Source organism: Leucopleurus acutus, assembly GCF_964270905.1.
Source record: "Leucopleurus acutus genome assembly, chromosome: 3".
Taxonomy (NCBI): Eukaryota; Metazoa; Chordata; class Mammalia; order Artiodactyla; family Delphinidae; genus Leucopleurus; species Leucopleurus acutus.
In genome coordinates this window covers 50,867,931-50,890,366 of record NC_139145.1, presented here as the reverse complement: position 1 = coordinate 50,890,366, position 22,436 = coordinate 50,867,931, and the positions used below count along the sequence as shown (strand labels likewise).

At 49.3% G+C, this 22,436-nt stretch overlaps 1 protein-coding gene across 1 annotated transcript in view; it reads left to right on the top strand.

The window, feature by feature from the left end:
* Positions 1-22,436, top strand: part of ABLIM3 (actin binding LIM protein family member 3) — a 143,912-nt gene that overhangs the window by 69,149 nt on the left and 52,327 nt on the right. Inside the window, exons 3-7 of the mRNA XM_082835738.1 lie at positions 2,182-2,365; positions 4,229-4,341; positions 10,349-10,475; positions 14,143-14,236; positions 21,027-21,114. Coding sequence (XP_082691864.1) covers positions 2,182-2,365; positions 4,229-4,341; positions 10,349-10,475; positions 14,143-14,236; positions 21,027-21,114 — 606 coding nt within the window. The remainder of the gene's footprint in view (positions 1-2,181; positions 2,366-4,228; positions 4,342-10,348; positions 10,476-14,142; positions 14,237-21,026; positions 21,115-22,436) is intronic.

Sequence of the window (22,436 nt, the reverse complement as noted above, 5' to 3'; positions counted from 1 at the left end):
AGCCCTGCCTCTCTGCAGGGGTGGTCCCCAGCGGCTGCCAGCTCTACCTCACGTGGAATTTAAAATGTGCCCTACCTTCTCCTAGACTCACAGGACGTCAGTGTCAGAAGAAAAGCTCAGGTCATTTCTTGTCCAGTTTCTGCTCTTTACACAGAAGTGAACAGAGGCCCCAGACAACAGGGGACCAAGTTCAGTGTCACCCAGAGAGTTAGATAGCCCAGGTGGTCTGACTCCCAGAGCAGAGTCTCTCATGGTCCTAGACCGTTTCCCCTGGTGCTGTGACATTTGGAGCCGCCCTCCTCCCTCACCTTGGCCCTTGGAGCCTACCTCTGGCCTGCAGAGTGAACAAACACTTGCAAAATACTTCTGACATTCACCTAGAAGTCCCTCCTACTTTTAACCTGGCTGCTTTTGCAAAACAACGTTCCCTATTAAAGATAAGAGAGTATTTACTGGGGTGATGTCACCCAGTTCAGGCCAGGTCCTCGCACTTACAGGCTTGGAAAACATCTTGTTGGTTTCCCCACCGTGGATCACACCTGGTAAAGTTGAGTCACGCTAACCACATCTTTTAGGAAACCGACGTATAAAACCCGAGTGCCTGTTTATTAACATAAACAAGAGCTGTAACTCTCCGTTGTACTAGTTCATGTTGCCCTGATCAGCTGCTTGTCTCACAAAGGCAACCTATGCAGAAAGTCAAACTGTCAGACTCAGAACAAGGGGAGCTGGTCTCGGGATTTGAATGAGCTCTCAAGTGGCCTTCCTTTGATTGCTGACCAGCCCCTTCCTGGCTGACCCATCCTTGCTTTAGCTGGATCGATAAACTCAGCCGTTCTGGTGGCCCTGAGAGTCATTCAATCTCTTGGAAGAAACTTAGCCTTTTCCTGCTCTTCACATTATGTGTTCATTTCATAACTTAACTCTCAGAGGGAAATCTCATTTCCCACGTTTCTAAGTCTTTTGGGGGAGGGGAGTCCCACATGATTCAGTTGTTCAGACACCTATAATTATATCCACCTGCTTTTCTATTATCTGCCCTATATTACTTCATATTGTCCACAAGGATATCCCAAAAGACTTTATAAAGTACCTTATGAAATCATGTTGCCTCTCTGTTCAGAAGTCATCAGTGCAATTGATCATTTCTGCAGCTGGGTAATGGGGAATCATTATAATCTTCTCTCTACTGTTGTATATGTCCGAGATTTTTCAAAATAATTTAAGATTTTAAAAACTAGGGGAGAAACCACCCGTGGCTTCCTAGTTTCCCACAAAGCCTAAACGTCTTAAACTGGACTTGGCCCCTCTTCCTCCAACTGGCCTGGCAGTATTTTCCTGTAATATTGCCTTCCACTCTCTAAAAACACCACCCTTACCCTAGCCCCATCTCCACACAAATATCGCCTGTAGTTTCCTGCCTTTGTGCTTTAGCTCATTCCATTCCTTCCCTTCAACTTAGACGCTACCTCCTCCAGAAAGCCTTCATTGATTCCTCCCACTCACAGCACTTGCTGCCTACACCAGCCCATGGCCTGTCCCCACTGATGTATGTTCTATGTGGTCTTCCCTCTGCATCCATTGTTAGCTCTTTGGATTTCAAGGATTGTGTTTTATCATTCCTGCCTGGGAACAGATCTACCTTTTATGGCTATGGTGAAGCTGGATTATAATCTTCAAATCATACATCCCATTGCCATCATAACTCGTCTTCACCTAGCACAGACTCACGCACGTAGGAAATACCCAGGGCATTTTTAACTGAATGATTCTTTCATCAAACTCGTGATACCACCAGCTGCGTTGCATTGCGTGAGCTACATGGCTTTAAACTTTTCCTCCATGTTTTGAGAGGATTGTATAGCATGGGTGGTCTCAGCACGCATCAGGATCAGCTGGGGAGTGTGCTAACATGCAGATGCCTGGGCTCCAACCCGAGGGAGTCTGATTTAGGTCCAGGCAGCTGCATCTCAAGAAGCCCGCCCGGTGATTCTGAGGCAAGTGGTCTTCGGGCCATCCTTTAAGGAGCACTGGCCCCGAAGGCCCCTGACGTCCCATGCATCACCATTCCCTGGCCACTTATGACTGAGTCAGACAGCAGCCTTGTCCCCAGTGAGAACCTCATGCTTGCAGACCCCCCCTGAACTCACTTGCCTCTGTTTCCCGCCTTGTTTCCCCAAGTGTGTGGCTGTGGCCTGGCTCAGTCAGGCTTCTTCTTCAAGAACCAGGAGTACATCTGCACCCAGGACTACCAGCAACTCTACGGCACCCGCTGTGACAGCTGCCGGGACTTTATCACGGGCGAGGTCATCTCTGCGCTGGGCCGCACCTACCACCCCAAGTGCTTCGTGTGCAGCTTGTGCAGGTGAGCAGCAGGCCAGCGGGGGTGGGGACCCTCTGCCTGGGATCCTGCAGAAGGGAAGAAATGGCCTTTCCCAGGCAGATCCGGGGCTTACTCGGCTTTTTGCTGGACGCTTGCGTCCTCTAATCTCAGGGGTGGAAGGACCTGACAGGCTAGTGGTTTTCAAACATTTAGCGGCTGAATCCTGTTTGTCAAACGTGATCCAGTATAAAACACTAGTTTGTCCGAGATGAAGGCAGCGTAAGGATCTGAGCCCCAACGCTTAGCCTCCCACTTCCCATCAAAAGGCCCTGAAGGAACCACTGAGGGCCCTGGCCTCTCAAAACTCAGTTTGGAATCCATGAATCTGGCTCAGGCTTTCACACCCTCAGCCACATGCGGTACTGGAATATCTGTTTATAGCCTTCCTCCACGACCCTGGCAAGTGACCCCACCTCTGTAAGCCTCCGCTTCATTGGTGAGTCGACATCAAAGCCAGTCCAACTTCATTGGGTTTCCATGAAGATAAATGAGATGGTACAGGCAGAGAGACCTTATCTCAATGACGGGTACCAAATTGTGTCCACTTTTATTCTCTTCATTATCATATGATCATTATCTAGCCTCTCAAGACCTCTGATAGGTGATGGAAAGCTCACCCCTGCCCTCCTCCCCACCCTCAGCATCCCCGTCACTGGTTAACTTAGCAAATGTACATTAAGGGCCCAGTGTATGCTAAGCACCGTATTAAGGAGATTAAAAAAATAAAGAAAACCTCAACCCTGCCCACAGATATGTTAAAATTTAATGGACTGCTCTGATTAAGTCATAAGTAAAGCACGATTGGAGTATATGTATGCATTTTTTAATTGGGAAAGTCATTTATAGATTAAGTATTCTCCTCGTAAAATAGCCACCTCTTTGTTACCAGTTAGAGTAACTAACCAATTAGAGTTTCTGATTGAGACTAACGACACAGTGCAGAAGAAAATATTATCACCCAGTGGAATTCATTCATTCATCCAACCCTTAAGACCTGGAATCCCAGAACCATTGGAAGTTTGCACAGTAGGGTTCGTATGGTCTAAAGTGGAGGTTTTGTGAAGCCCCATGGAGAATAGGTGCCTTCCCAAGGTCATGCCGGGTCCTTTTACCATGAGTCAGTGCCTGGGCTGTGATGAGAACACGGCTCCCCTCCCTCCCTGGCACTCCTTCCATTGTTCATGTTGCTAATGTAAGGGCAGTGGAGCCACTGCAGGCTTATGGGGGCATAAACTCAGAGTCCACATTAACAGTCATTCCAGACCGCATGAGCGAGAGCTGCTGTGTGATGGGATCAGCTGTGCTGAGGGTTCTATGTGCTTTATATTTAGTTAGGGAGGCAGGACATGATGAGCTTGAGCCCCTGAGCTGTGGAACTCAAACTGTGCAAATGCAGGCGAGCAGAGGAAGAGGTTCTTTGAGGATGTCTAAACTTCCTGTGGAGTGAAAGAAGGACATTTTGGCAAGTTGGGGAGTTGAATGAGTTCTTCCTGACATACAGGGGATAGGTCAAGTTGGGATGGAAGAAGTCCTTCCAGGAAGAGGAAGTACCTCTGAGACCTTTTTAGCCTCTTCATTATAGAAGAGAAATGTAAGCCCAAATAAGTGTCATGATTTGCCCAGTGTTCAAAAATCATGTAAATGGCCCAACTGGGTCTCCAGTTCCGGTCCTGGCCCTAACTGAGTGGTTTAGCCTGGCCCCGTGAACAGCACTTGAATGTACCTGGTGCTCTATGTGTGCTGTGTGTGCTACCAAAGGTCTTCAGGCACGTGTGTTGTCAAGTCACTTATAGACACAACCCTCTGGAGAGGTGGTGTTGAATTTCTCCTTCATCCCTCTTGCAGGAAGCCTTTCCCCATTGGAGACAAGGTGACCTTCAGCGGGAAGGAATGTTTGTGTCAGACATGCTCCCAGTCCATGACGAGCAGTAAGCCCATCAAGATCCGTGGACCAAGCCGTGAGTCCTCCCCACGGGGCACGTCGCCATCCACGAGTGCCATCTCCCAGGGCTCTCCTGTCCCAGCTTCGCTAACTGTTTCTGCAGCCTGGAGGGAAGTGGGGGAGGTTCCCACCCTGGAGGACTCCTGAAGCATGACCCAGTTGGCACACAGCCCAGACTCACAAACTTCCCAAAGCACAAACGCAGGGAAAACAGGCTGCCCAGCTGTGAACAGGGATGGCCTGTGCCATGTGTTGGCCACTTGGGTGGTTCTCCTGGGATGAGCAGGGCTCCTTATCTCCCCTCTGGTCCACACTCCCAAGGGCATCGCAACAGAGCTGATCAAGTGTTTTCCACCAGTGGCTGTCAAGTTTTACAAACTCCACTAAAGAAGAATATGCAGACATATCTTAACGAAAGAGGGAATATGAGAGAAGGCCACAAGGGCTGTGCTAGTGCCCCTTAGGGTGTGTTCCGTGGACCATGATATCAGCTTCACTGCAGGACTGATAAAAATACAGATTTCTGGGCCCACTCTGGACTTCTAGGAATGGGACCTAGAAATCTACAATCTTAATAAGCTTCTTGGGTGATTCATTCGCTGCTCCTAAGACTGAGAACTACTGTCTAGGGGTGAGGGGGACACTTGGCAGGCCGTCGTAAAGGTCACGTTCTAGCACCAAAACATAGATTGGGAGTTGGGGGGAACTGAGGATCAATAGTGCCTCGGAACAGTCATTCTGATTTGTGGAATGTCCATTCCATTCAAACGTGTCTAGCCATAAGATATCCAAATCACTGTTCCAAGATGCCCTTGTCAGGCCACTGACTGCATGTGCTCACACACACACGGACACAGCCCCCTGGGTCTCGGTAAGCCAAGCTAAGCTCCGACATTCTTTCATGTTACGTGACACTCTCACTGGCCTTGTCGTCAGAATCAATGAAAGCCCATTAGCATCTTGTGCGGCATCACTGTGTGGTATGGGGGCTGTTGGCCACGGCACCAGCAGAGTCAGCATGCTGAGGCTGTGTCCGGCTCAGGAGGGCGAGCACAGAATACCCCAAGTCAGCAGGGCTGAGCTCCCGGGGGCTCCATTAGCATGGGAGCCAGTGGGGAGGCTCCCCCACTTGCCCTTCCTTTCTTTTCAGTTGAATCAGATCTGCTCCCAGACTTTCCGTCCGTGTCTTCGGTGGGGCTCAAGAAAAATTTGCCGCTCTGATCAGGTTTCCATCTTGAGGTGGCTGAGTGCACACACTGTTACCCTTCATAACTCCTTGAAAGCGTCATCCAGAATGACAGCAAGACTGGGGTGCAGGACCACGGCGCCATGGCTGATGCTGCCAGGGTGCCCAGACACCAGTGGGACCACGTGTGAGTTCACAGAGGGAAGCCGGCTGGAGTCAGGAGGCTGCCATCCTTCTGTGTGAATGCACAGCCATCATGTAGCCTCCCCGTGGCTCAGTTTACCCAACTTTGTGGAAAGCAAGTGTATCAGTATTCGGGAATCAAACCAACATACGTCATAGTGTGTAAAATGCTCTCTAAATATAAAGTGAGGGATTTTGTTGGCTTGGAGGTTTAGTCTAGGAAACATCCCAAAGGAGAATGGAGAATAAGATTCCTGAATCTGCTATTACTCCACTATTACTTCACTCAGTGTTGCGTGTACTGCGTGCCTTGGGGAATCTCAGACAGGTGGGAGATTTCCTCGGCTAAGTGCGGGAGCCCTGCCTGGGAGCATGTCCACAAGAAGAGGCTGTGTCCACCATAATTCTGCAGATCAGGAGGTGAAGAAGGTGAGGAAGAGTGAGTGCAGAAGAGCAAGTGAGCACGTGGGCCGTCTCCGGGGGGATGCCTAGGATCATGGCTCATCTTGTTACTCGTGAAGTCTAGACATCCATGTGTGGAGCTACAGGGCATACGTTTCATAGAAATGTTTTCTACCCAAAGGTGGTCATTATCCGTGCTGTAAACGCAAGGCAGCCTCCTGACTTGAGGGGAAGTTGGAAGGTCTGCTTAGTTCCCCATGGATGGAGGGAACTAAAACAAGATTCAAGAGAGTGCTAAGGGGAAGAACATATCATGGAGAAGGAAAATGAAAGCAGGAGAACTTGCTGTATTCTTGAGCTACAGGAGTGTGAAGTTTCATCCCCGGAATGTAAAGACATTCTGGAAAAGCGGGAGCAGTATCCACTCAAAAGAGATCAAGAAGAATACTCAGGAACTGTCAAGAGAAAAGAATTGTATTACTTATCACAGGCGGAAGAAATGTTTCCTCACGGATCTCACCAAGAAGAATCAGGAGCAGAAGTAGCATCGGCACCATAAGTACCACCACCACCACCATCTTCACAATCACCCCCACCATCATTACAAGCACCACTGTCACCAACACTACCATCACCAGTGCTAACATTGATTGACGGTGACTATCGCCAGGCACTGCACAGACCTCACTGAGAAGAGTCAGCAGCAGTAGCACCACCACCATCACCACCAAAACCACCACCATCACTATTGCTAACATTGATTGGCCATTACTGTTGTCAGGCACTGCCTAAGTTTTCTATATATAGCATCTCATTTAATCATTATAATAACTCTACGAGGGAGATAAGAGTAATGGTTTTTAGATGAGAAAACGAAGACTCAGACAGCATAAATGACTTGCCCAAAGTCACTCAGATAATGATAATGTAACTGGAATGTGAGCCCTGGCAGTCTGGCTTTGGAGCCTATTTCCTTAACACCCTATACCAGAGACATGACTTGCTAATAGGAAGGGTCCTGTCTCCCTGGATTAGTTGCCTAAAACGAGGTGGGGAGCTTGCTATGACTCACAAACCCACTTATTTTTGCTGATCTAAGTGGAATGAATGACACAGTCAAAAAAACTAAAAATAGTTGTCTGGGGTCTTTAGAGTCTCCAGTAAACTGAGGGATTTAGGAGGAACAAGTGGTGGCATCACACTTTCTGCCAGCTGAAGGTTGTAATTTTGGAATAAAGAGGAACGTAGGAGGAATGGAGTGGACAGCTGGGTCTGCAGAATCCAACTTGGGACAGGGTGTGGTTTTCCTGACCCTGCTTATTACACCAGACCCAGGCTCCCGGATGGGGTGTTTGAGGCTCCACTGCGTGGCCAAGAGTGAAAGTTGAGAGAAGAGGGAGGAAAAGGTCCTGATAAATATGAAGGCTGTAGAGTGGAGGGTGAGCAGCATAACATGAAAAGAAGCAGCATGTGGAGCAGGTAAGCCAGAATTCTCAGGAGGAATCAGCAGGCCTTCCTACCTCAGGAATATTGCTTCTGACCTCATATCAGAGATTGGATAATGCACAGAGTATGAGTTAAAAACATGAGAATAGGGCTTCCCTGGTGGCGCAGTGGTTGAGAGTCCGCCTGCCGATGCAGGGGATACGGGTTTGTGCCCCGGTCCGGGGAGATCCCACGTGCCGTGGAGCGGCTGGGCCCGTGAGCCGTGGCCGCTGAGCCTGCGCGTCCCGAGCCTGTGCTCCGCAACGGCAGAGGCCACAACAGTGAGAGGCCTGCGTACTGCAAAAAAAAAAAAGGGGGGGTGAGCTGCTTACCCCTGGAAGCGATGACACAGAGGAGGGTGCCCACCCCTGTTGAGAATGCTGTAGATTCCTGCATTGGGTGGGACTTCGGCCAAATGCTCTGTGAACTCTGAGCCCCAGTGGAATCATTTAACCCTATCAGTGAGGCCCACAGAGACACAAGGTCAGCATTTGTGGCCTAGAAAGCTGGACCAGACGCCTGAGCCCTTGGGTTTTACTGTTCGGAGCATGGGCAAGTCACTTCAGAGGCCATCTGTCTATAAAAGAGGAGGGGGTACCTGACCTCTCGAAACTATGACATTCTGAAGACTGTGATGATCAGGATGGGGTGGGGTAGACTTATCCCAGGAGAAAAGAAATCCTAAAACTATTCTCCCAGCCCCCATTTGAAGGCCTGGGACTTGAAGCATTTTGCAATGGGAGACCTTCCTGCCCGCAGCTTGCACTAACAGATGTTAGCAAGGTGCTGTGTGGCCAAGAGGCACGGACTGTGGGAGCTGCTTCATACACACACTTCATCAGGGCCCAGACCCTCCCCACAGCCTGCTGGGCACACCGCTTCTTAGACACATGGACACCTCATCTCCTCCCCAGGACAGGCTCCGAGCTGGATGTGAGAGCTTCAGCCAGCCTCTCCCAACTTGATAGCCGTCTCTTTTCTCACCACTGCTCCCAAGTATGCACTTGCTTTGGTGCCAGGAGGCAGGCTTGTCCTCTGGTAAACTTTGCACCATGACCCTTTCCTCCTCCAGAGTGGGACATCCAGTCGGCTAGGCCTGAATATCCCGCTTCTCCCAAGTATCTTGGACACGGCCTCTATTTCCTGCCCCTCCGCAGACACTGATTGAGCAACAGGCAGACTCTGGGGCCCCCTACATTCAATATTGGCCCCAGTGCACAGTCCAGGGTGAGGGGAACGGAGAGCAAGGGCACCTTTCTGCTCTGGAACGATCTCATCAGACTCTTTAATCCTTGCTACTTGGGGAGGCAAATGTTTGGTATATAATCATGTTGGGGAGGAGGTATGTGTGGTAAGTTCGCTCCTTTGCCTGAGTGCTATGAGGCCTGCTCATTCACGCTCATTCAGCAAACCTGCTTTGAGTTCTTAACTATGTGCTGAGCACGGTGCTAGGCAAGAAAATAGATTTAACCACAAAACACACAAATCACAAACAGGGCCCTTGCCATTGAGCAAAACTCTACTGTGCTTGGAGAGCCTGATAAAATTCAGTAGGTAAGCGACAAGGGCTTAATTTCCAAAATATATAAACAGCTCATACAGCTCAATATCAATAAAACAATCCGATTGAAAAATGGTCAGAAGACCTAAATAGATGTTGCTCCAAAGAACACATACAGAGGGACAACAGGCACATGAAAAGATGCTTAAAATCGCTAATTATTAGAGAAATGCAAATCAAAACTGCAAAAAAATGAGGTGTGACCTCACACCAGTCAGAATGGCCATCATCAAAAAGTCCACAAACAATAAATGCACACACACACACACACACACACACACACACACACACAATGGAATATTACTCAGGCATAAAAAAGAATGAAATAATGCTATTTGCAGCAACATGGATGGACATGGAGATTATCATAGTAAGTGAAGTAAATCAGGCAGAGAAAGAAAAATATCATATGATATCACTTACATGTGGAACCTAGAAAAATGATACAAATGAACTTATTTACAAAACAGAAACAGACTCACAGACATAGAAAAACTTATGGTTAACAAAGGGGAAAGAGGGGGATAAATTAGGAGTTTGGGATTAACAGGTACACACTACTATACATAAAATAGATAAGCAACAAGGACCTACTGTATAGCACAGGGAACTATATTTAGTGTCTTGTAACAACCTATAATGGAGAAGAACCTGAAAAAGATACATATATACATAATATATATACATATATATGTAACTGAATCACTTTGCTGTACACCTGAAACTAACACAACATTGTAAATCAAGCATGCTTCAATAAAAATAAAATAAAATAATTAAAAATAAAAATTCAGTCGATCTGGGTGGGGCCCACATTGCTGCACATTTCTGAGCTCCCAGGTGACACTGATACTGCAGGTCCCTGGGTCACAGAGACTTGCATGAGCTTAGTTAGCAACTCGAGAGCAGAAGCAGTGCAGGGTCCATTCTGGATGAACAGTTGTCAGGATGACCAGCAGGGAACTTTCTGGAGGAACCCTGGGAGCTCTGTCTTTCTCCCTCACACCAAGACCACTTATCAAGAGGCCAGGGCTCCGCTGGCCTTTCCCTCACCTGGCAGAGTCTCGACAGGTGCCAGTGCCAGGGTGGGAGCAGTTGTGGAAAAGCTGGCATTCCAGGAGGGGTTTCCTTGACTCAGGTGTGCGATGATGGCAGGGCTCTAGGGGCCCAGGATGCTTTGCTCAGCACATCCTCTTGTCTTTGCAGACTGCGCTGGGTGCAAGGAGGAGATCAAGCACGGCCAGTCACTCCTGGCTCTGGACAAGCAGTGGCACGTCAGCTGCTTCAAATGCCAGACCTGCAGCATCATCCTCACCGGGGAGTACATCAGCAAGTGGGTTTCTCCCCCTCCCCGCCCCGCCCGCCTGGCCTCTGCATGCTCCCAGACCTGGCTGCACATGACCCTTGCCTGAGTCCCCAGCAGCATCTCCCTCTGTTTCCATCCAGCTACCACACTCTGGCCGCAAACAGCACCCCACACACCTTGGGCCCTCACGCGGTGCTTCCTCTGCCTCAGATACTCTTCTCTGCTCCGCACATGCTTGCTCCTCCCTTCCCCCTCGCCTCAGAGTTGGCCTCATTCTGCCCTATTCTTTTCCTTCACACAGGCCAACACCATTTGCAATTGTATATTTATCCATGTTAACTTTTTAGTAAGGTTAATAATACTAGCTACCATTTATTGAGCTTTTATTGTGGACAAGGAATGTACTAACTGCTGTGCACGAATTATCACATTAAGTCCCATGACTACCCCCATGAGATATTTATCCCCATTTGAAAAGCTGTAGAAACTGTCTCAGGCAGTAAGTAATTTGCTCCAATGATTATATTTAGTGTCTGTCCTCACTAGGGCGGGACTTGTTTAATCCTCTGCTGCTGTGTAGCACAATGCCCAACCCATAGTCAACAATACAGTTGTTGAATGAATTGAGATAAGAGATGATGGACACACAGTTGTCAGGGAAGATGGCCCAGCCTACACACTGAGCACTAGACAAGCCCCCTTGTGCTAGGCCCTTGTGACCACGTTTACATACTCAAGTACCTAAAAAGAATTAGGGCCACAGACCCGCACAGCTTTGACACTTTATGATCCAGACACTTCTCAGGTATCGCCTCTGGCCCGATGCTAGGACACAGTGAGCATGTAAATTTGTAGCATGCATGGTTTCTGCTATCAAAAAATAAGAGAGATAAGCTATATACATAAGAAACTGTGCCTCCAGGGGATACATGATTGAGAGCTCAAGAGAAGTTCTGTTCTTTAAGATCTTTCCAATCATAAGTGACAGAAAACCCAACTCAAACTCCCTTAAAAAGCAAAAATGGGAGTTTACTGACTCATAGAAATGGGAAGGCCAGCGGCATTCTGGCTTCTGGCATGGATGACTCCAAGGGCTTAAAGATGTCATTAGTACTCTCTCTCTCTCCCTCTCTCAGCTTTACCTTCCTCTGCATTTGTTTCATTCTCAAGCAGGCCCTCCCCAAATGGTAGCAAAGATGATCACCAGCAGCTCCAGGCTTTCATTCTAGCAGCTTCGCAAACCTGGCAGAGAGAGAGAGGCTTCTTTCCCAAGAACTCCAGCAAAAGTCCCACAGCTGCCTCTGATTTGGCCACCGGTGGGTCACATGCCCATTCTTGACCAATCACTGGCCAGGAGGATCTCAACCCTCGAGCCAGAGAGCAGCTGTTTGTGAGTTCTTCGTAACTGCGAGTGCGAAGGGGTGGTTCCCAGGAAAACCCAGGCGAGGTACTGCTGCTGGCAGAAAGGGAGATAGATGCTAGCTAGACGACCCTTGTCTGTGTCAGAGGTCTAAGCGAAGGGCTGTGACTATTCACTTCTAACTAGCGGAAGTGGAATCTGGAATATATGAGAGCTTTATGGAAGATGGTGATATTTGGGCCAGACCTTGAAAAGGGGTATAAGGTTTGAAAATGTAAAGAAGGAAAGCTCGTAGGCAGAATGCCCAGCCTGGGCAAGGGCAGGGAGGTGCTGGACACATCCATCCAGTTTGTGGGAACTCGGGTGTGTGCACAGGTGAAGTCCAAAGCTGCAGAGGTTGAGCTGAGGTCACAGCCCCGAGAGCTTTGAAGGCCATGTTAGTGGAGTTTGGCATGCACCTCTGTGCCTGCCAAGTAACGAGTGCCCTTGGTGAGTTGCCAGCCAGGAGTCCTTGAGTTTGTGAGCCTCAGTCCAAATTCTCCGGGGGGGTAAGGGTTTGCTCAGAGCTCCTCGCAAGCAGGTCCAGCTCAGATTGCCCACCACGCCTTGGGCCTCTGCAGCCGGACTCTGGGCTCTTCATCCATCAGCCAGCAGAGTGTCAGATGCTTAGAGGCCCTGGCTGTGGCGTTGATGCCCAGGTTAGAAGCCCAGCCCACTTGACCTCAGCAAGGGACTCAACTTCTCTGAGTCTCAGTTTCCTCATTTATAAAAACAGGGCTAAGAAGACGACCTGCCTCATAGGGTTGTGTCAGGGCTCAGAGATCTGTGCTTTGTACCTAATCAGTACCCGGTTAATGTTCATTTTTACCATATGCGTCTTTTTAGAATCATGTATATTTCAAATTCCCGAAGGCCTCACAACCTCATGCGTCCAAATTAGGAGGTGTTGGCATTTATACCCAAATTTTTCTGGCTCATTGTGCCCGCCTCCTGACAAATGACTATCCCCCTGCAGGGTCACCCGCCCATCCCCACACAGTGTGGAAGGGTTGGGGGAAGGGGAAGCTTGTCTCGTGGACCCACAGACAACAGTCTCACCTGGTGACTTTGCTGAGCACGGGTCCTCATTGCCAACTCTCCTTCAGGAAACACTGACGGCTCTGCTGCCCAGGGTGGGCTCCTAGCAGTGCCCACAGGGCAGCAGCCTGGACATGCCTGTTCTTTAGGCCTCTGTGTGTGTGCGCGAGTTCTGTTGCGTACGAAAGATGGCATCAGCACTTCAGAGAGATGTCATCAGATCTGGTCCTTAGAGCTAGGCAGGGCTGGAGCAGGGCTGAGCTCTTTGATGCTCCAGCCATCTCCACATGGGCCCTTGAAAGCTGAGCCCCAAACGTCCTCCTTGAAGACCCCTCTCAGCAATCATGAGGATTCCCCTAGCTGCCATTCGCCAAGTACTCACTCTAGGCCGGGCGCTGTGCTGAGCCCTGGGACACGCTGGAATCATGTCCTTTAATTCTCAGGACAACCTGGGAGAAACCAGACCGTCTGGGTTTGAACCAGCTCTAGGTCATCTGAATTGGGTTTTCTCATCCATACATTGGGGAGACTGATAATTCCAACCTCATAGGGCTGCTGCAAGGATTAGATGAAATAACCTATGTAAAACACCCTCAGAGGGCCTGACACACACCAAGCAATAAATATCAATGGCTATTAGTAGTAGAGGGTCGTATAAGAATAACTAACAGTAATCTTATTACTGCCCAATAAGTTACCAGCACTGGGCAAGAATAGAGCACTTAGGAGGTGGTCGGGGGAGAGGGGGTTCCTGTTTTCTACTGATCCAGGGGCACAATCAGATGACTGATCATATTGATGACCTCCTGGAAGGGAAACTGGCAGAGGCTGAGAGGGGGATAAAGACTTTCCCCTTTGTGCCTCTGTAATGTGCCAAATGCAAATATTACCTATTCTAAATAAAATAAAATAATTTTATTTTTAAATGAATTTTTAAAAGAGCCATTTGGGGTAAAGGAAAAAGTAGGTCTGGAGAATTTGTGGGGAGGGAGAGGAAGAAGAGTGGAAAAGGGACACTCAGAGCCAGCAGCAGACCGGTGGTTCCCAGGCACGCTCAGGGAGTTTGTCGAGATGCAGGTTCCCTGGTATCCCCCCATCCCAGGAATCGTCTGATTTTGTATATCTGAAGGGTGTCTGGGGAATTGGCATGCTTCTAATCTTGGCCCAGTCACAGTTGCCTGCAGGTCTGGGAAGCTCCACGTGACACCCCCATAAACCCCCCTAACTTCCTCTTCCTGTGTGGATTTCCTCTTGCAGGGATGGCGTTCCGTACTGCGAGTCTGACTACCACTCCCAGTTTGGCATTAAGTGCGAGACTTGTGACCGATACATCAGCGGCAGGGTCTTGGAGGTGAGTGGCTACAAGTAACTCTGAAGATGTTTGGGCAGGATGGCCTGTGGCTCCAAAAAGTCATCCCTGAGGAAGGGGAGGGTCACCCCACATCCCTTTTTCCATAGCCTCTACCTCCCCCGTTTTCTCTACCCCAGCTTAGCTTGCTACGTAACCTTGAGCAGATATCTTCTCTGGGTACCCCCAAAATGAGGAGCTGGACAAAATTATTCCTTGTTCCAAAAATGCTGTGTTGGAAATATCAGTTGCTTCTCTAGATTTAGACCCAGCTCGATTACTGGGGAGTGACAATTATGATTTTCTTCCCAACCCTGCTTTATTTTTTAAGCATTTGGTAATGTGCTGATTTAAGAACCAGCTTGTCTAGCAGCCTATTCCCTAAGCCCTTCTTTGGTTGGTCCATCACCATGGCAACAGCTCTTCTCCACCTCTGATACTCAGCTCGCTCTGCCATGACAGACAACCTGCAGCACCATTGCTGAGCCCTTGCCTGAGCCCTCGCCTGGGCCCTCGTTCGCTGGCCTTCCCTCCCACACCCTGTGGGCCCAGGAAGCTGTCTTCCTATGCTTTGGGACCACCCACTTTGAGGAACCAGAAACAGGAAAGAGTTTGGTGCAAATGAAAAACAGTAGCCTAAGAGTAGAAACAGTTGGGTGCTAACTCATGCTCAGATTTGGGGTATCTTTGCCTTTCTAGGCCGCAGTTTTCTCATGTGACAGTGGCTGAGGGATGACAGACTGGGTCAGGCCTGGCGAACAGAATCATTAATTCTGACTGATCTGGCCAGTCGGTTGTGGTTACCTGGAGTCAGCTGTGTGTTGAGAAGGATTCTGCAGCCGCATCTCAGCTCAGCAGGAGAAAGTGTAGCAACCAGGAATGGACTCTCTGAGGAGATGCATTGAAGCTGAGCCCTGAGGATGAGCAGGAAGCTGCCATGTGAAGAGCTGGAGGAAGAATGAGCTTGACCCTTTCAGGGAACAGAGAAAAAGACCAGTGTGCCTGAGTTCTGTAAATCAGGACTAGAGGAGGGTGGAGTATATCATAAAGGGCATGTCACATAAAGCTCTGTAGACCTGTTTGGAAGTTTCTGTTTTCTAGCAAGTGCAGTGGAAAGCCATTGGAGAATTTTAAACCAAAGAGCAGTGTAGTAAGATTGCTTTTACAAGATTGTAGGGAATCAGAGAGAATAAGATAAACAAATGCACAGAGTGGATAAACCATCAGACATTTCCAAGGAGCTGTAGGAGTGAGATGTGGAGGAAAAGGCATGAAACAGAAACATAGGGAGGGTTTGGGCCCAGGTTTCTGAAGGCCTGATACCAGGGTGAGGAGTTTGTCATTTACGGGGCAACAGGGGCAGGGGTGTTGTAGAAAGGCCAAGCAGAAGTGACCTGCTTCAAGCTTCATCTTAGGGAGGATAACGTGATGTACATGGGCTAAATTTAGAGGAAAGAAACTGCAAGTGGGAGACCAGCGAGGAGCCCTTGACCCCTCAGGAAGGACTCGGGAGGTACAGTGGCAGTGGAAGGGGCAACCACCCTGTCTACAACACTGTGGAAGTAGAATTCCAGTAGCTTTGCAACCATGGGGCAACTTGTAGACGTAACCATCAAAGGAGAAGAGGCCAAAACTTGAACCAGAGTGTCAAGCCCAGGTGAGAGGAAGTCTGGTGTCGCCATCCGCAGAACTGGGGGTGGCAGGGAAGGAAGCTGATCCGGGCAGAAACATATCGAGTTCTCTTTGGGGTGGGGTGTGGCTGAAATTCCAGGAAGGTTTCAAGAGGACAGTGAGAATGTGCATCAGATCTCAGGGACAAAGCTCAGGCCTGGAGGGACCAGTCTCAAAAAGGCTAGGATTTGAGTAATAGTCGGCACCATTGGAGTCATCAGGATTTCTGATAGAGGAAGAGAAGTGGGCTCAAAGCAGCCTTGAGGAGTGGCTGCTTACAGGGGGCAGAAGGGGCTGAGAAGTTGTCAGAGCATGAGGGGCAGCCGTCGGCATGTGGGGGGAGACTGGGAAGGGGTGATGAGAGGACAGAGCTCCGGAAAAGATGGGGAGTCAGTCAGGGTGTTGGGCAGATTCCACAGAGCAGGTAGGGATATGCAGGCTGAGGAAAAGCTGTGAGGTGTGGGGCAAGGTTACCTTCAGGAGAACCATTTGTTGGGTCTGCAGGATTGTGGGCAGGGGGCATCCACATTGCGGTGGGGTAAAGGGTCAGTGGCACGAGAGATCATAAAAGCAGACTTTTCGTTCGAGAAGGAAGAGAGTTCGATTACACGCAGGGCCAGGGCGGTAGACGGGAATTTGTCCCAACATTTCCAAGCTGCTCTGAAATCGTGTCGGTGGCTGTCTTTTCCCTGGCATGTTACTGTCATTTAGCATAGTGAGAGCCTTCTCTTCTTGGGCAGCTCTTGTGACTGGGTTTCAATTGATTACATTTGTACGAGGCTCCGTTAGCATCTTGGGCGTGTTGATTTTTTTTTTTTTCCTTAGAGCAGGAAGAGACTTTTAGCAATCAACTAGTTTACCCTCCTCGTTTCACATATAAGAAAAGTGAGCCCCAAGACATGTGGTGCTTTTCCCAGGTCACATGCAGAATTTCTAGTAAAGACAGAGCTGAAATCTGGGACTCCAGAGAGTGGAGTGGCTCCCGTATCCCACACAGATGCCAACAGCTCTCAGCTACCCAGGGCCTTTGAGGCAGTGTGATGTATGAAAATACACAGTTGGAGTGAAACAGACTTAGATTCCAGTTTTATCACTTCTAGCCATGAAACCTTAACCAAGTCACTTCCTCTCAGTCTTATTAGAGTCTTTATCTATCAATGGAGAATACTACTGTTATTAACTCCTAGTAGATATGTCAATGTGAAATCATAGAAAATATATATATTGGTCTCTGCCCCTGGTTCCCGGCACAGAGCTCCTAAAATCCTTCTAATTTCCTAAGTGATAAGAGCACTAGGGGCATATTTTGTTCTAACATTTGATCTTTGACCTCAGTTCCTACACACAGAGCTCCTAAATGGCTTGGAATTTTCTGATGGAGAGGAGCATATTTTGTTCTAATGAGGTGACTCTTGGTGGGCTCCTGGATGGGGGCTGGTCACCAGAAAAATATCAAGCCGTGATTAGAAGTTTAAACTTTCAGCCCCAATTCCCATCCTCCAGGAAGGGGAGAGGGCCTAGAAATTGAGCTAGTGATGGATCCTGCCTATGCAAGGAAGCCTCCGTAAATACCCCACAAGTATGGGATTCAGAGAGCTTCCAGGCTGGTGAACAGGTGGAGGTCCTGGGAGAGTGGTGCACAGTGACAGGGCGTTGATGCTCCGTTCCCCCGCCCACATACCTTGTGCCTCTTCTACCTGGATGCTCATCTCTATTCTTTATCATATCCTTTTGTAATAAACCAGTAAATGTAACTGTTTCCCTGAGTTCTGTGAGCCATTCTAGAAAATTATTAAGCCCAAGATGGGGGTCATGGGAACCCTGATTTATAGCTGGTCAGTAAGAAATACAGGTGACAACCTGGGACTTCTGATTGGTATCTAAATTGGGGTTGGGGGCAGACAGTCTTGTGGGTCTGAGCCCTTAATCTGTGGGGTCTGACGTTCTCTCCGAGTAGAGTGTCAGAATAAATTAAATTATAGGACACCCAGCTGGTGTCATAGAGAATTGCTTGGTGTGGGAGAAAAAAAAAAAAAAAACACCCACATAGCTGGTGTCAGAAGTGCTATGAGTATGGTAGTAGTCTGAGAGTAAGGGACCAACACAGGAGTGTGTTTTTCCTTTACAGCTAGTCAGGACTCTTTTGCTTGCAAGTACAGAGACTATACTCAGCTGGCTCAGACCAAAAAGGAAATTTATCAGCTCCCATAATAAAAACCCAGGAGGAGTTCTTACTTCAGGCACAGCTGGATCCAGCACTCAAACAAATGCGTTTGGAATATCTTGCCCTCTTGGTGCCACTTTCTTCTGTGTTGGCTTTATTCTCAGGAAGGCTCTCCTATATGATGGGGAAATTGGACACCATTGCTCTAGGCTTACATCCTGTCAGCCAGCATTTCCGATGGAAGGCGAGTTTTCTCTTTCCTAATAGCTCAGCAAGCGTCCTGGGACTGGCCCTCATTGGAGAATCTCAGGCCCATCTCCAAACCAGTAGCTGTGACCATAGAGCTGGAATAACCACATGGATTGACATGGGGAATGGGTAGTCAATCCCACCAAGGAAAAGCTTGATGCTAGTTCTGGAGGAAGGAGAAAGGAGGAAGGATATTTGCCAGGCCAAAGCAACAGCTGCCCACCGCGAGGCCCAGTGCATTTCTGGGTACACAATAGGCACTTAATTAAATTCCATTTCCCCTTCCCATTCCCTCCCCAGGCCACCCCACAACCCCTGCCTCAGTGACAGACCTCAACGTGCTGAGCGCCAGTCACACTCCTTCCTTCCTGGTCTGTGTCCTCTCCAAGGAGAACCACAGCCCTGTGTCCCTGTGCTGCCTTGCCTAACCTTGCTTGTGGTTTTCAGACCTCTCCAATAGGGCCCCATTTTCCAGGTACTGATTCTTTGCCGTTCTCTTCACTATGTTCTAGACTTTGGCTTGTTAACAGACAGAATGTCTCATCTTATCCCACTGACTTGGTTTTCCTTTTGCTGGTACCTGCTGCTCTGCAGCCTCCCTTCCCCACTCCCTCAGGTGGTTTTTAGTGCCATTCATGGCAGGATTGCTAGATGGGCACAAAGCCTCCGGCGGCTGGAGCAGGGTGCTGGGGCGTGACAATTAGGAAGATGCCAGCTTCAGTTTTGCCATCGTGCTGTTGCCATCCTAGAAACAGGTCTATAATTGAAATGATAAAGAGACACAAAGTAGGAAGAGACTACTATTTAAAACGATTATCCTTGTCATGGTATGGGAGAATCAGTCCCACGACATCTCAGCTTGGGAAAATTAGCAGGCTCCTTCCAAAGTTTGAACGCAGTTTGCTTTGGTGATGATAAGAACATTCTGTCATTGGTGGGAGCCATGCAAACAACCAAGACTGAAAAAAGGGGATTTTGGATTTTTTTTTTCCTTCTTAAAAAATCTGCCCTTTCCACATTCTTGCTAAATTTTTAGAATAAATCAAGTCTCTCCAGAATAGATAAGTCCGTGCCCAACCAACCCTCCCCCACCCCAGAAGATTCAGGGAGAAGCCTTCAGCGTTATACAGTTATACTTTTTGAACTGGAAGGAACCCATTAACATCAGACCAAGTGATGTCTGGGGGGCCATTAACAACATCCCAGTATCCATCAATTTCCCCCAGGTTATATCCGCCCCCAATAAAACCCTGCCCTAACGTGCAACATATACCTTCAAAATGAGCCCCACCTTCCAACCCAATCGCTGCACCAAGCCCCTCCCATATAGCAGTTCTAGAGCTGCCAGTGAAGGGCCCTCATGTGCCAGATCCTCTTGGCTGGGACCGCAGTGTCAGAACTGTCGGCCTGGAAGTGAGCACTGGGCTGGTGACCGGCCCTCCAGGGAGCAGCTCCAACATTGCTCCTGGCTTCCAGTGGGACCTTGAGTCACAGCCTTCTCCGAGGGTTGTTTCTTCCCCCAAGAGAGGAATTCTCAGCTGCACATCATTTCCATTTTTACTTGAAATAATGGGTAGGGAAGGAAAGTGGGAATAGGGAAGGGGGCTCACCAAAGTCAGACTGGGGTGAACTGGGGATGGGGTGGAGATTCCCAGGTACAGCAGTCATGGGACTTGCCTGAGGGTCAGAGACTCCCCAATAGGTCCTGGCTTTGTGGGTGCCCTTGTTTGTCCACTGAGCCCTAAAAGTGTGCCACTTTCACAATTTTTTCCATGCCTATGAGCCTCGTGTGCTCATTCTTACTTAATGCTATAACTTATCTTCAAGTTGGTTCCTTTACACACAAGAAAACTTATGTAATATAACAGGAAAACCAGGATCACTTGCCATATTGCCAGTGACTGAGAAAATATAGCCCTAGTGGAGGCTCCAAGCCTCACATCTGTTCTTATTCTTAAAAAGGTAGATTAGTGGGCTTCCCTGGTGGCGCAGTGGATGAGAGCCCGCCTGCTGATGCAGGGGACACGGGTTCATGCCCCGGTCTGGGAAGATCCCACATGCCATGGAGCAGCTGGGCCCGTGAGCCATGGCTGCTGAGCCTGCGCGTCCGGAGCCTGTGCTCCACAACAGGAGAGGCCACAACAGTGAGAGGCCCGCGTACCGCAAAAAAAAAAAAAAGGTAGATTATTAAGTTTTGGATAGATGTTAAAGACATACTATACCAAACTGGTACTTTCTCCTTGGAAAAAGTCAGAAGAATTGATAGAGGATTAAAAAGGACATCTTTTTTTTCACGGATCCAGTGTCATTAAACCGAAGGTCTCTGTGCCACTTAAAACCATGTCAGGTACCTCTGGTGGTAAGGGCTCATTCTTGGGGACATGCTGGGATGTCCTCAAAGTAAGGCTGTTTTCTCATCTGGAAATAAGGAGGTAGGACCAGTGGCCTTCAAATGGCCCTTTCACTGCTGGAATAGAAGTACAGGTGTCCAGGGAAGTCCCCTGAATGCCATCAGATACGCATGGTATGGAATCACCAAGCTTCTGGTGAACTTTTAGACTGCTCTGGACTCCCCTGCATAGACTCCCAACCAGCTTCAGGGCCATGAAGATGCCATCGACACTAATGAGTTAGGAAATGTTCAAACCCAACCTGCCCCACTGGATGGCAGCTCCAGCTCTGACCTCTTTTATCTTTTTATTTCCATAGGCAGGAGGGAAGCACTACCACCCAACCTGTGCCAGATGTGTACGCTGCCACCAGATGTTCACCGAAGGAGAGGAGATGTACCTCACAGGTGAGCAAACCTGACCCTCTGTAAGGCATTCCTATTCCCTCATGAGTAGAAAGGAGATACGGTCTCCTTCCATCTCAGTGTTGTCTGTGCTTCTGGCTTGTCCTCAAAATTGTGATTCATCTGCCCCTCTCTGGGTGGTTCGGGAAAGTTGCCTGTGTGGCTAATGTGAAGTGACGTGTAATCTGCCTTCTGTCCCTGTGTGCCTCCACCGGCTGCTCGGCTGGCCTGCTTCCCTGGCAGTTCTCTGAGCAGACTGCCCTGGCTCTGCCAGTGGGTGGGAGGTTGAGCTGCTTGGGGCCAAGGGGTCAGAGAACAGGAGGGTGTCTGAGTTACAGAGTGTCTGCACCATCACAGCCCCCATACCCCCACCTCCCTCTCCCATCCCTTCCCCCCCCATCTCAGAGCATCCACCAGGCTGCTGCTTAGTCTTCCCACAGACTCTCAGGGTGCACCAAAAGGAATGGGGGGGAACCAAGAGTCTCCAAGAAGCGAATCGGAGCTGCTTTCCCTCTGCCGCTTCCCGGGGTCCAGCCCTCTGACCCCAGGATCCTTGCACCAGTCTCCTAATTAGTCCCCAGGTGCTGCTCAGTCCTCCATCCTCTGCCCAGTCCATCATTCCCAGGCATTACAGTGTTCTCGGCAGAGCCCTTTCGAGAGGTCTCCAGGGCCCATCCCTGCTCACCCGTGAGATACACACACTTCAGCGTAGAAGTTAAGACCCTCTCACTGAGGGCTCAAACTGCCTTGAACAAACTCAACACTTCAGCTGCCCAAGCCAACTTCCAATCATTCCTTCGTCCATTCAAATACTCTTTCTTGAGCCCCCACCAGGTGCAGGCTCTGCACCAGGGTCCACAGTGAATTCCAACCTCAACCCTACCTCCATTGCCCTGTAGCCCAGGGGGGAGGTGGACCATGGTCAGTAGTCACACAAATAACTGTCAACTGTGAGCAGCTGTACGAAGGGGAGGAGTGTGGGACTCTGTGAGAGCACATGACGGGGTGGGGAGGGCAGCAGGGAAGGTTCCCTGACAGTGGGCCGGGAGCTGGGGTTCAAAGGACGAGTGGGTGTTAACTGGGCAAAGAGGGGAGGGATGGGATTCGCCAACCTGAGGGCACTGAATCTGCCAGCCTCTGGGGGGCGGGGGTGAGGAAATGGCAAGTGTGGGAGACCGAGAGGAGCCAGTGTGTCCGGGGTGCAGCCAGAAGGTGAGAGATGAGGTGGGAGGTGGGCAGGGCTGGCCAGGCTGGACCTTGTGGCAGGGACGGTGTTCAGCCCCTCCGATGATCTCATGGTCCTGGTGCCTCCGAGTAGATGCTCT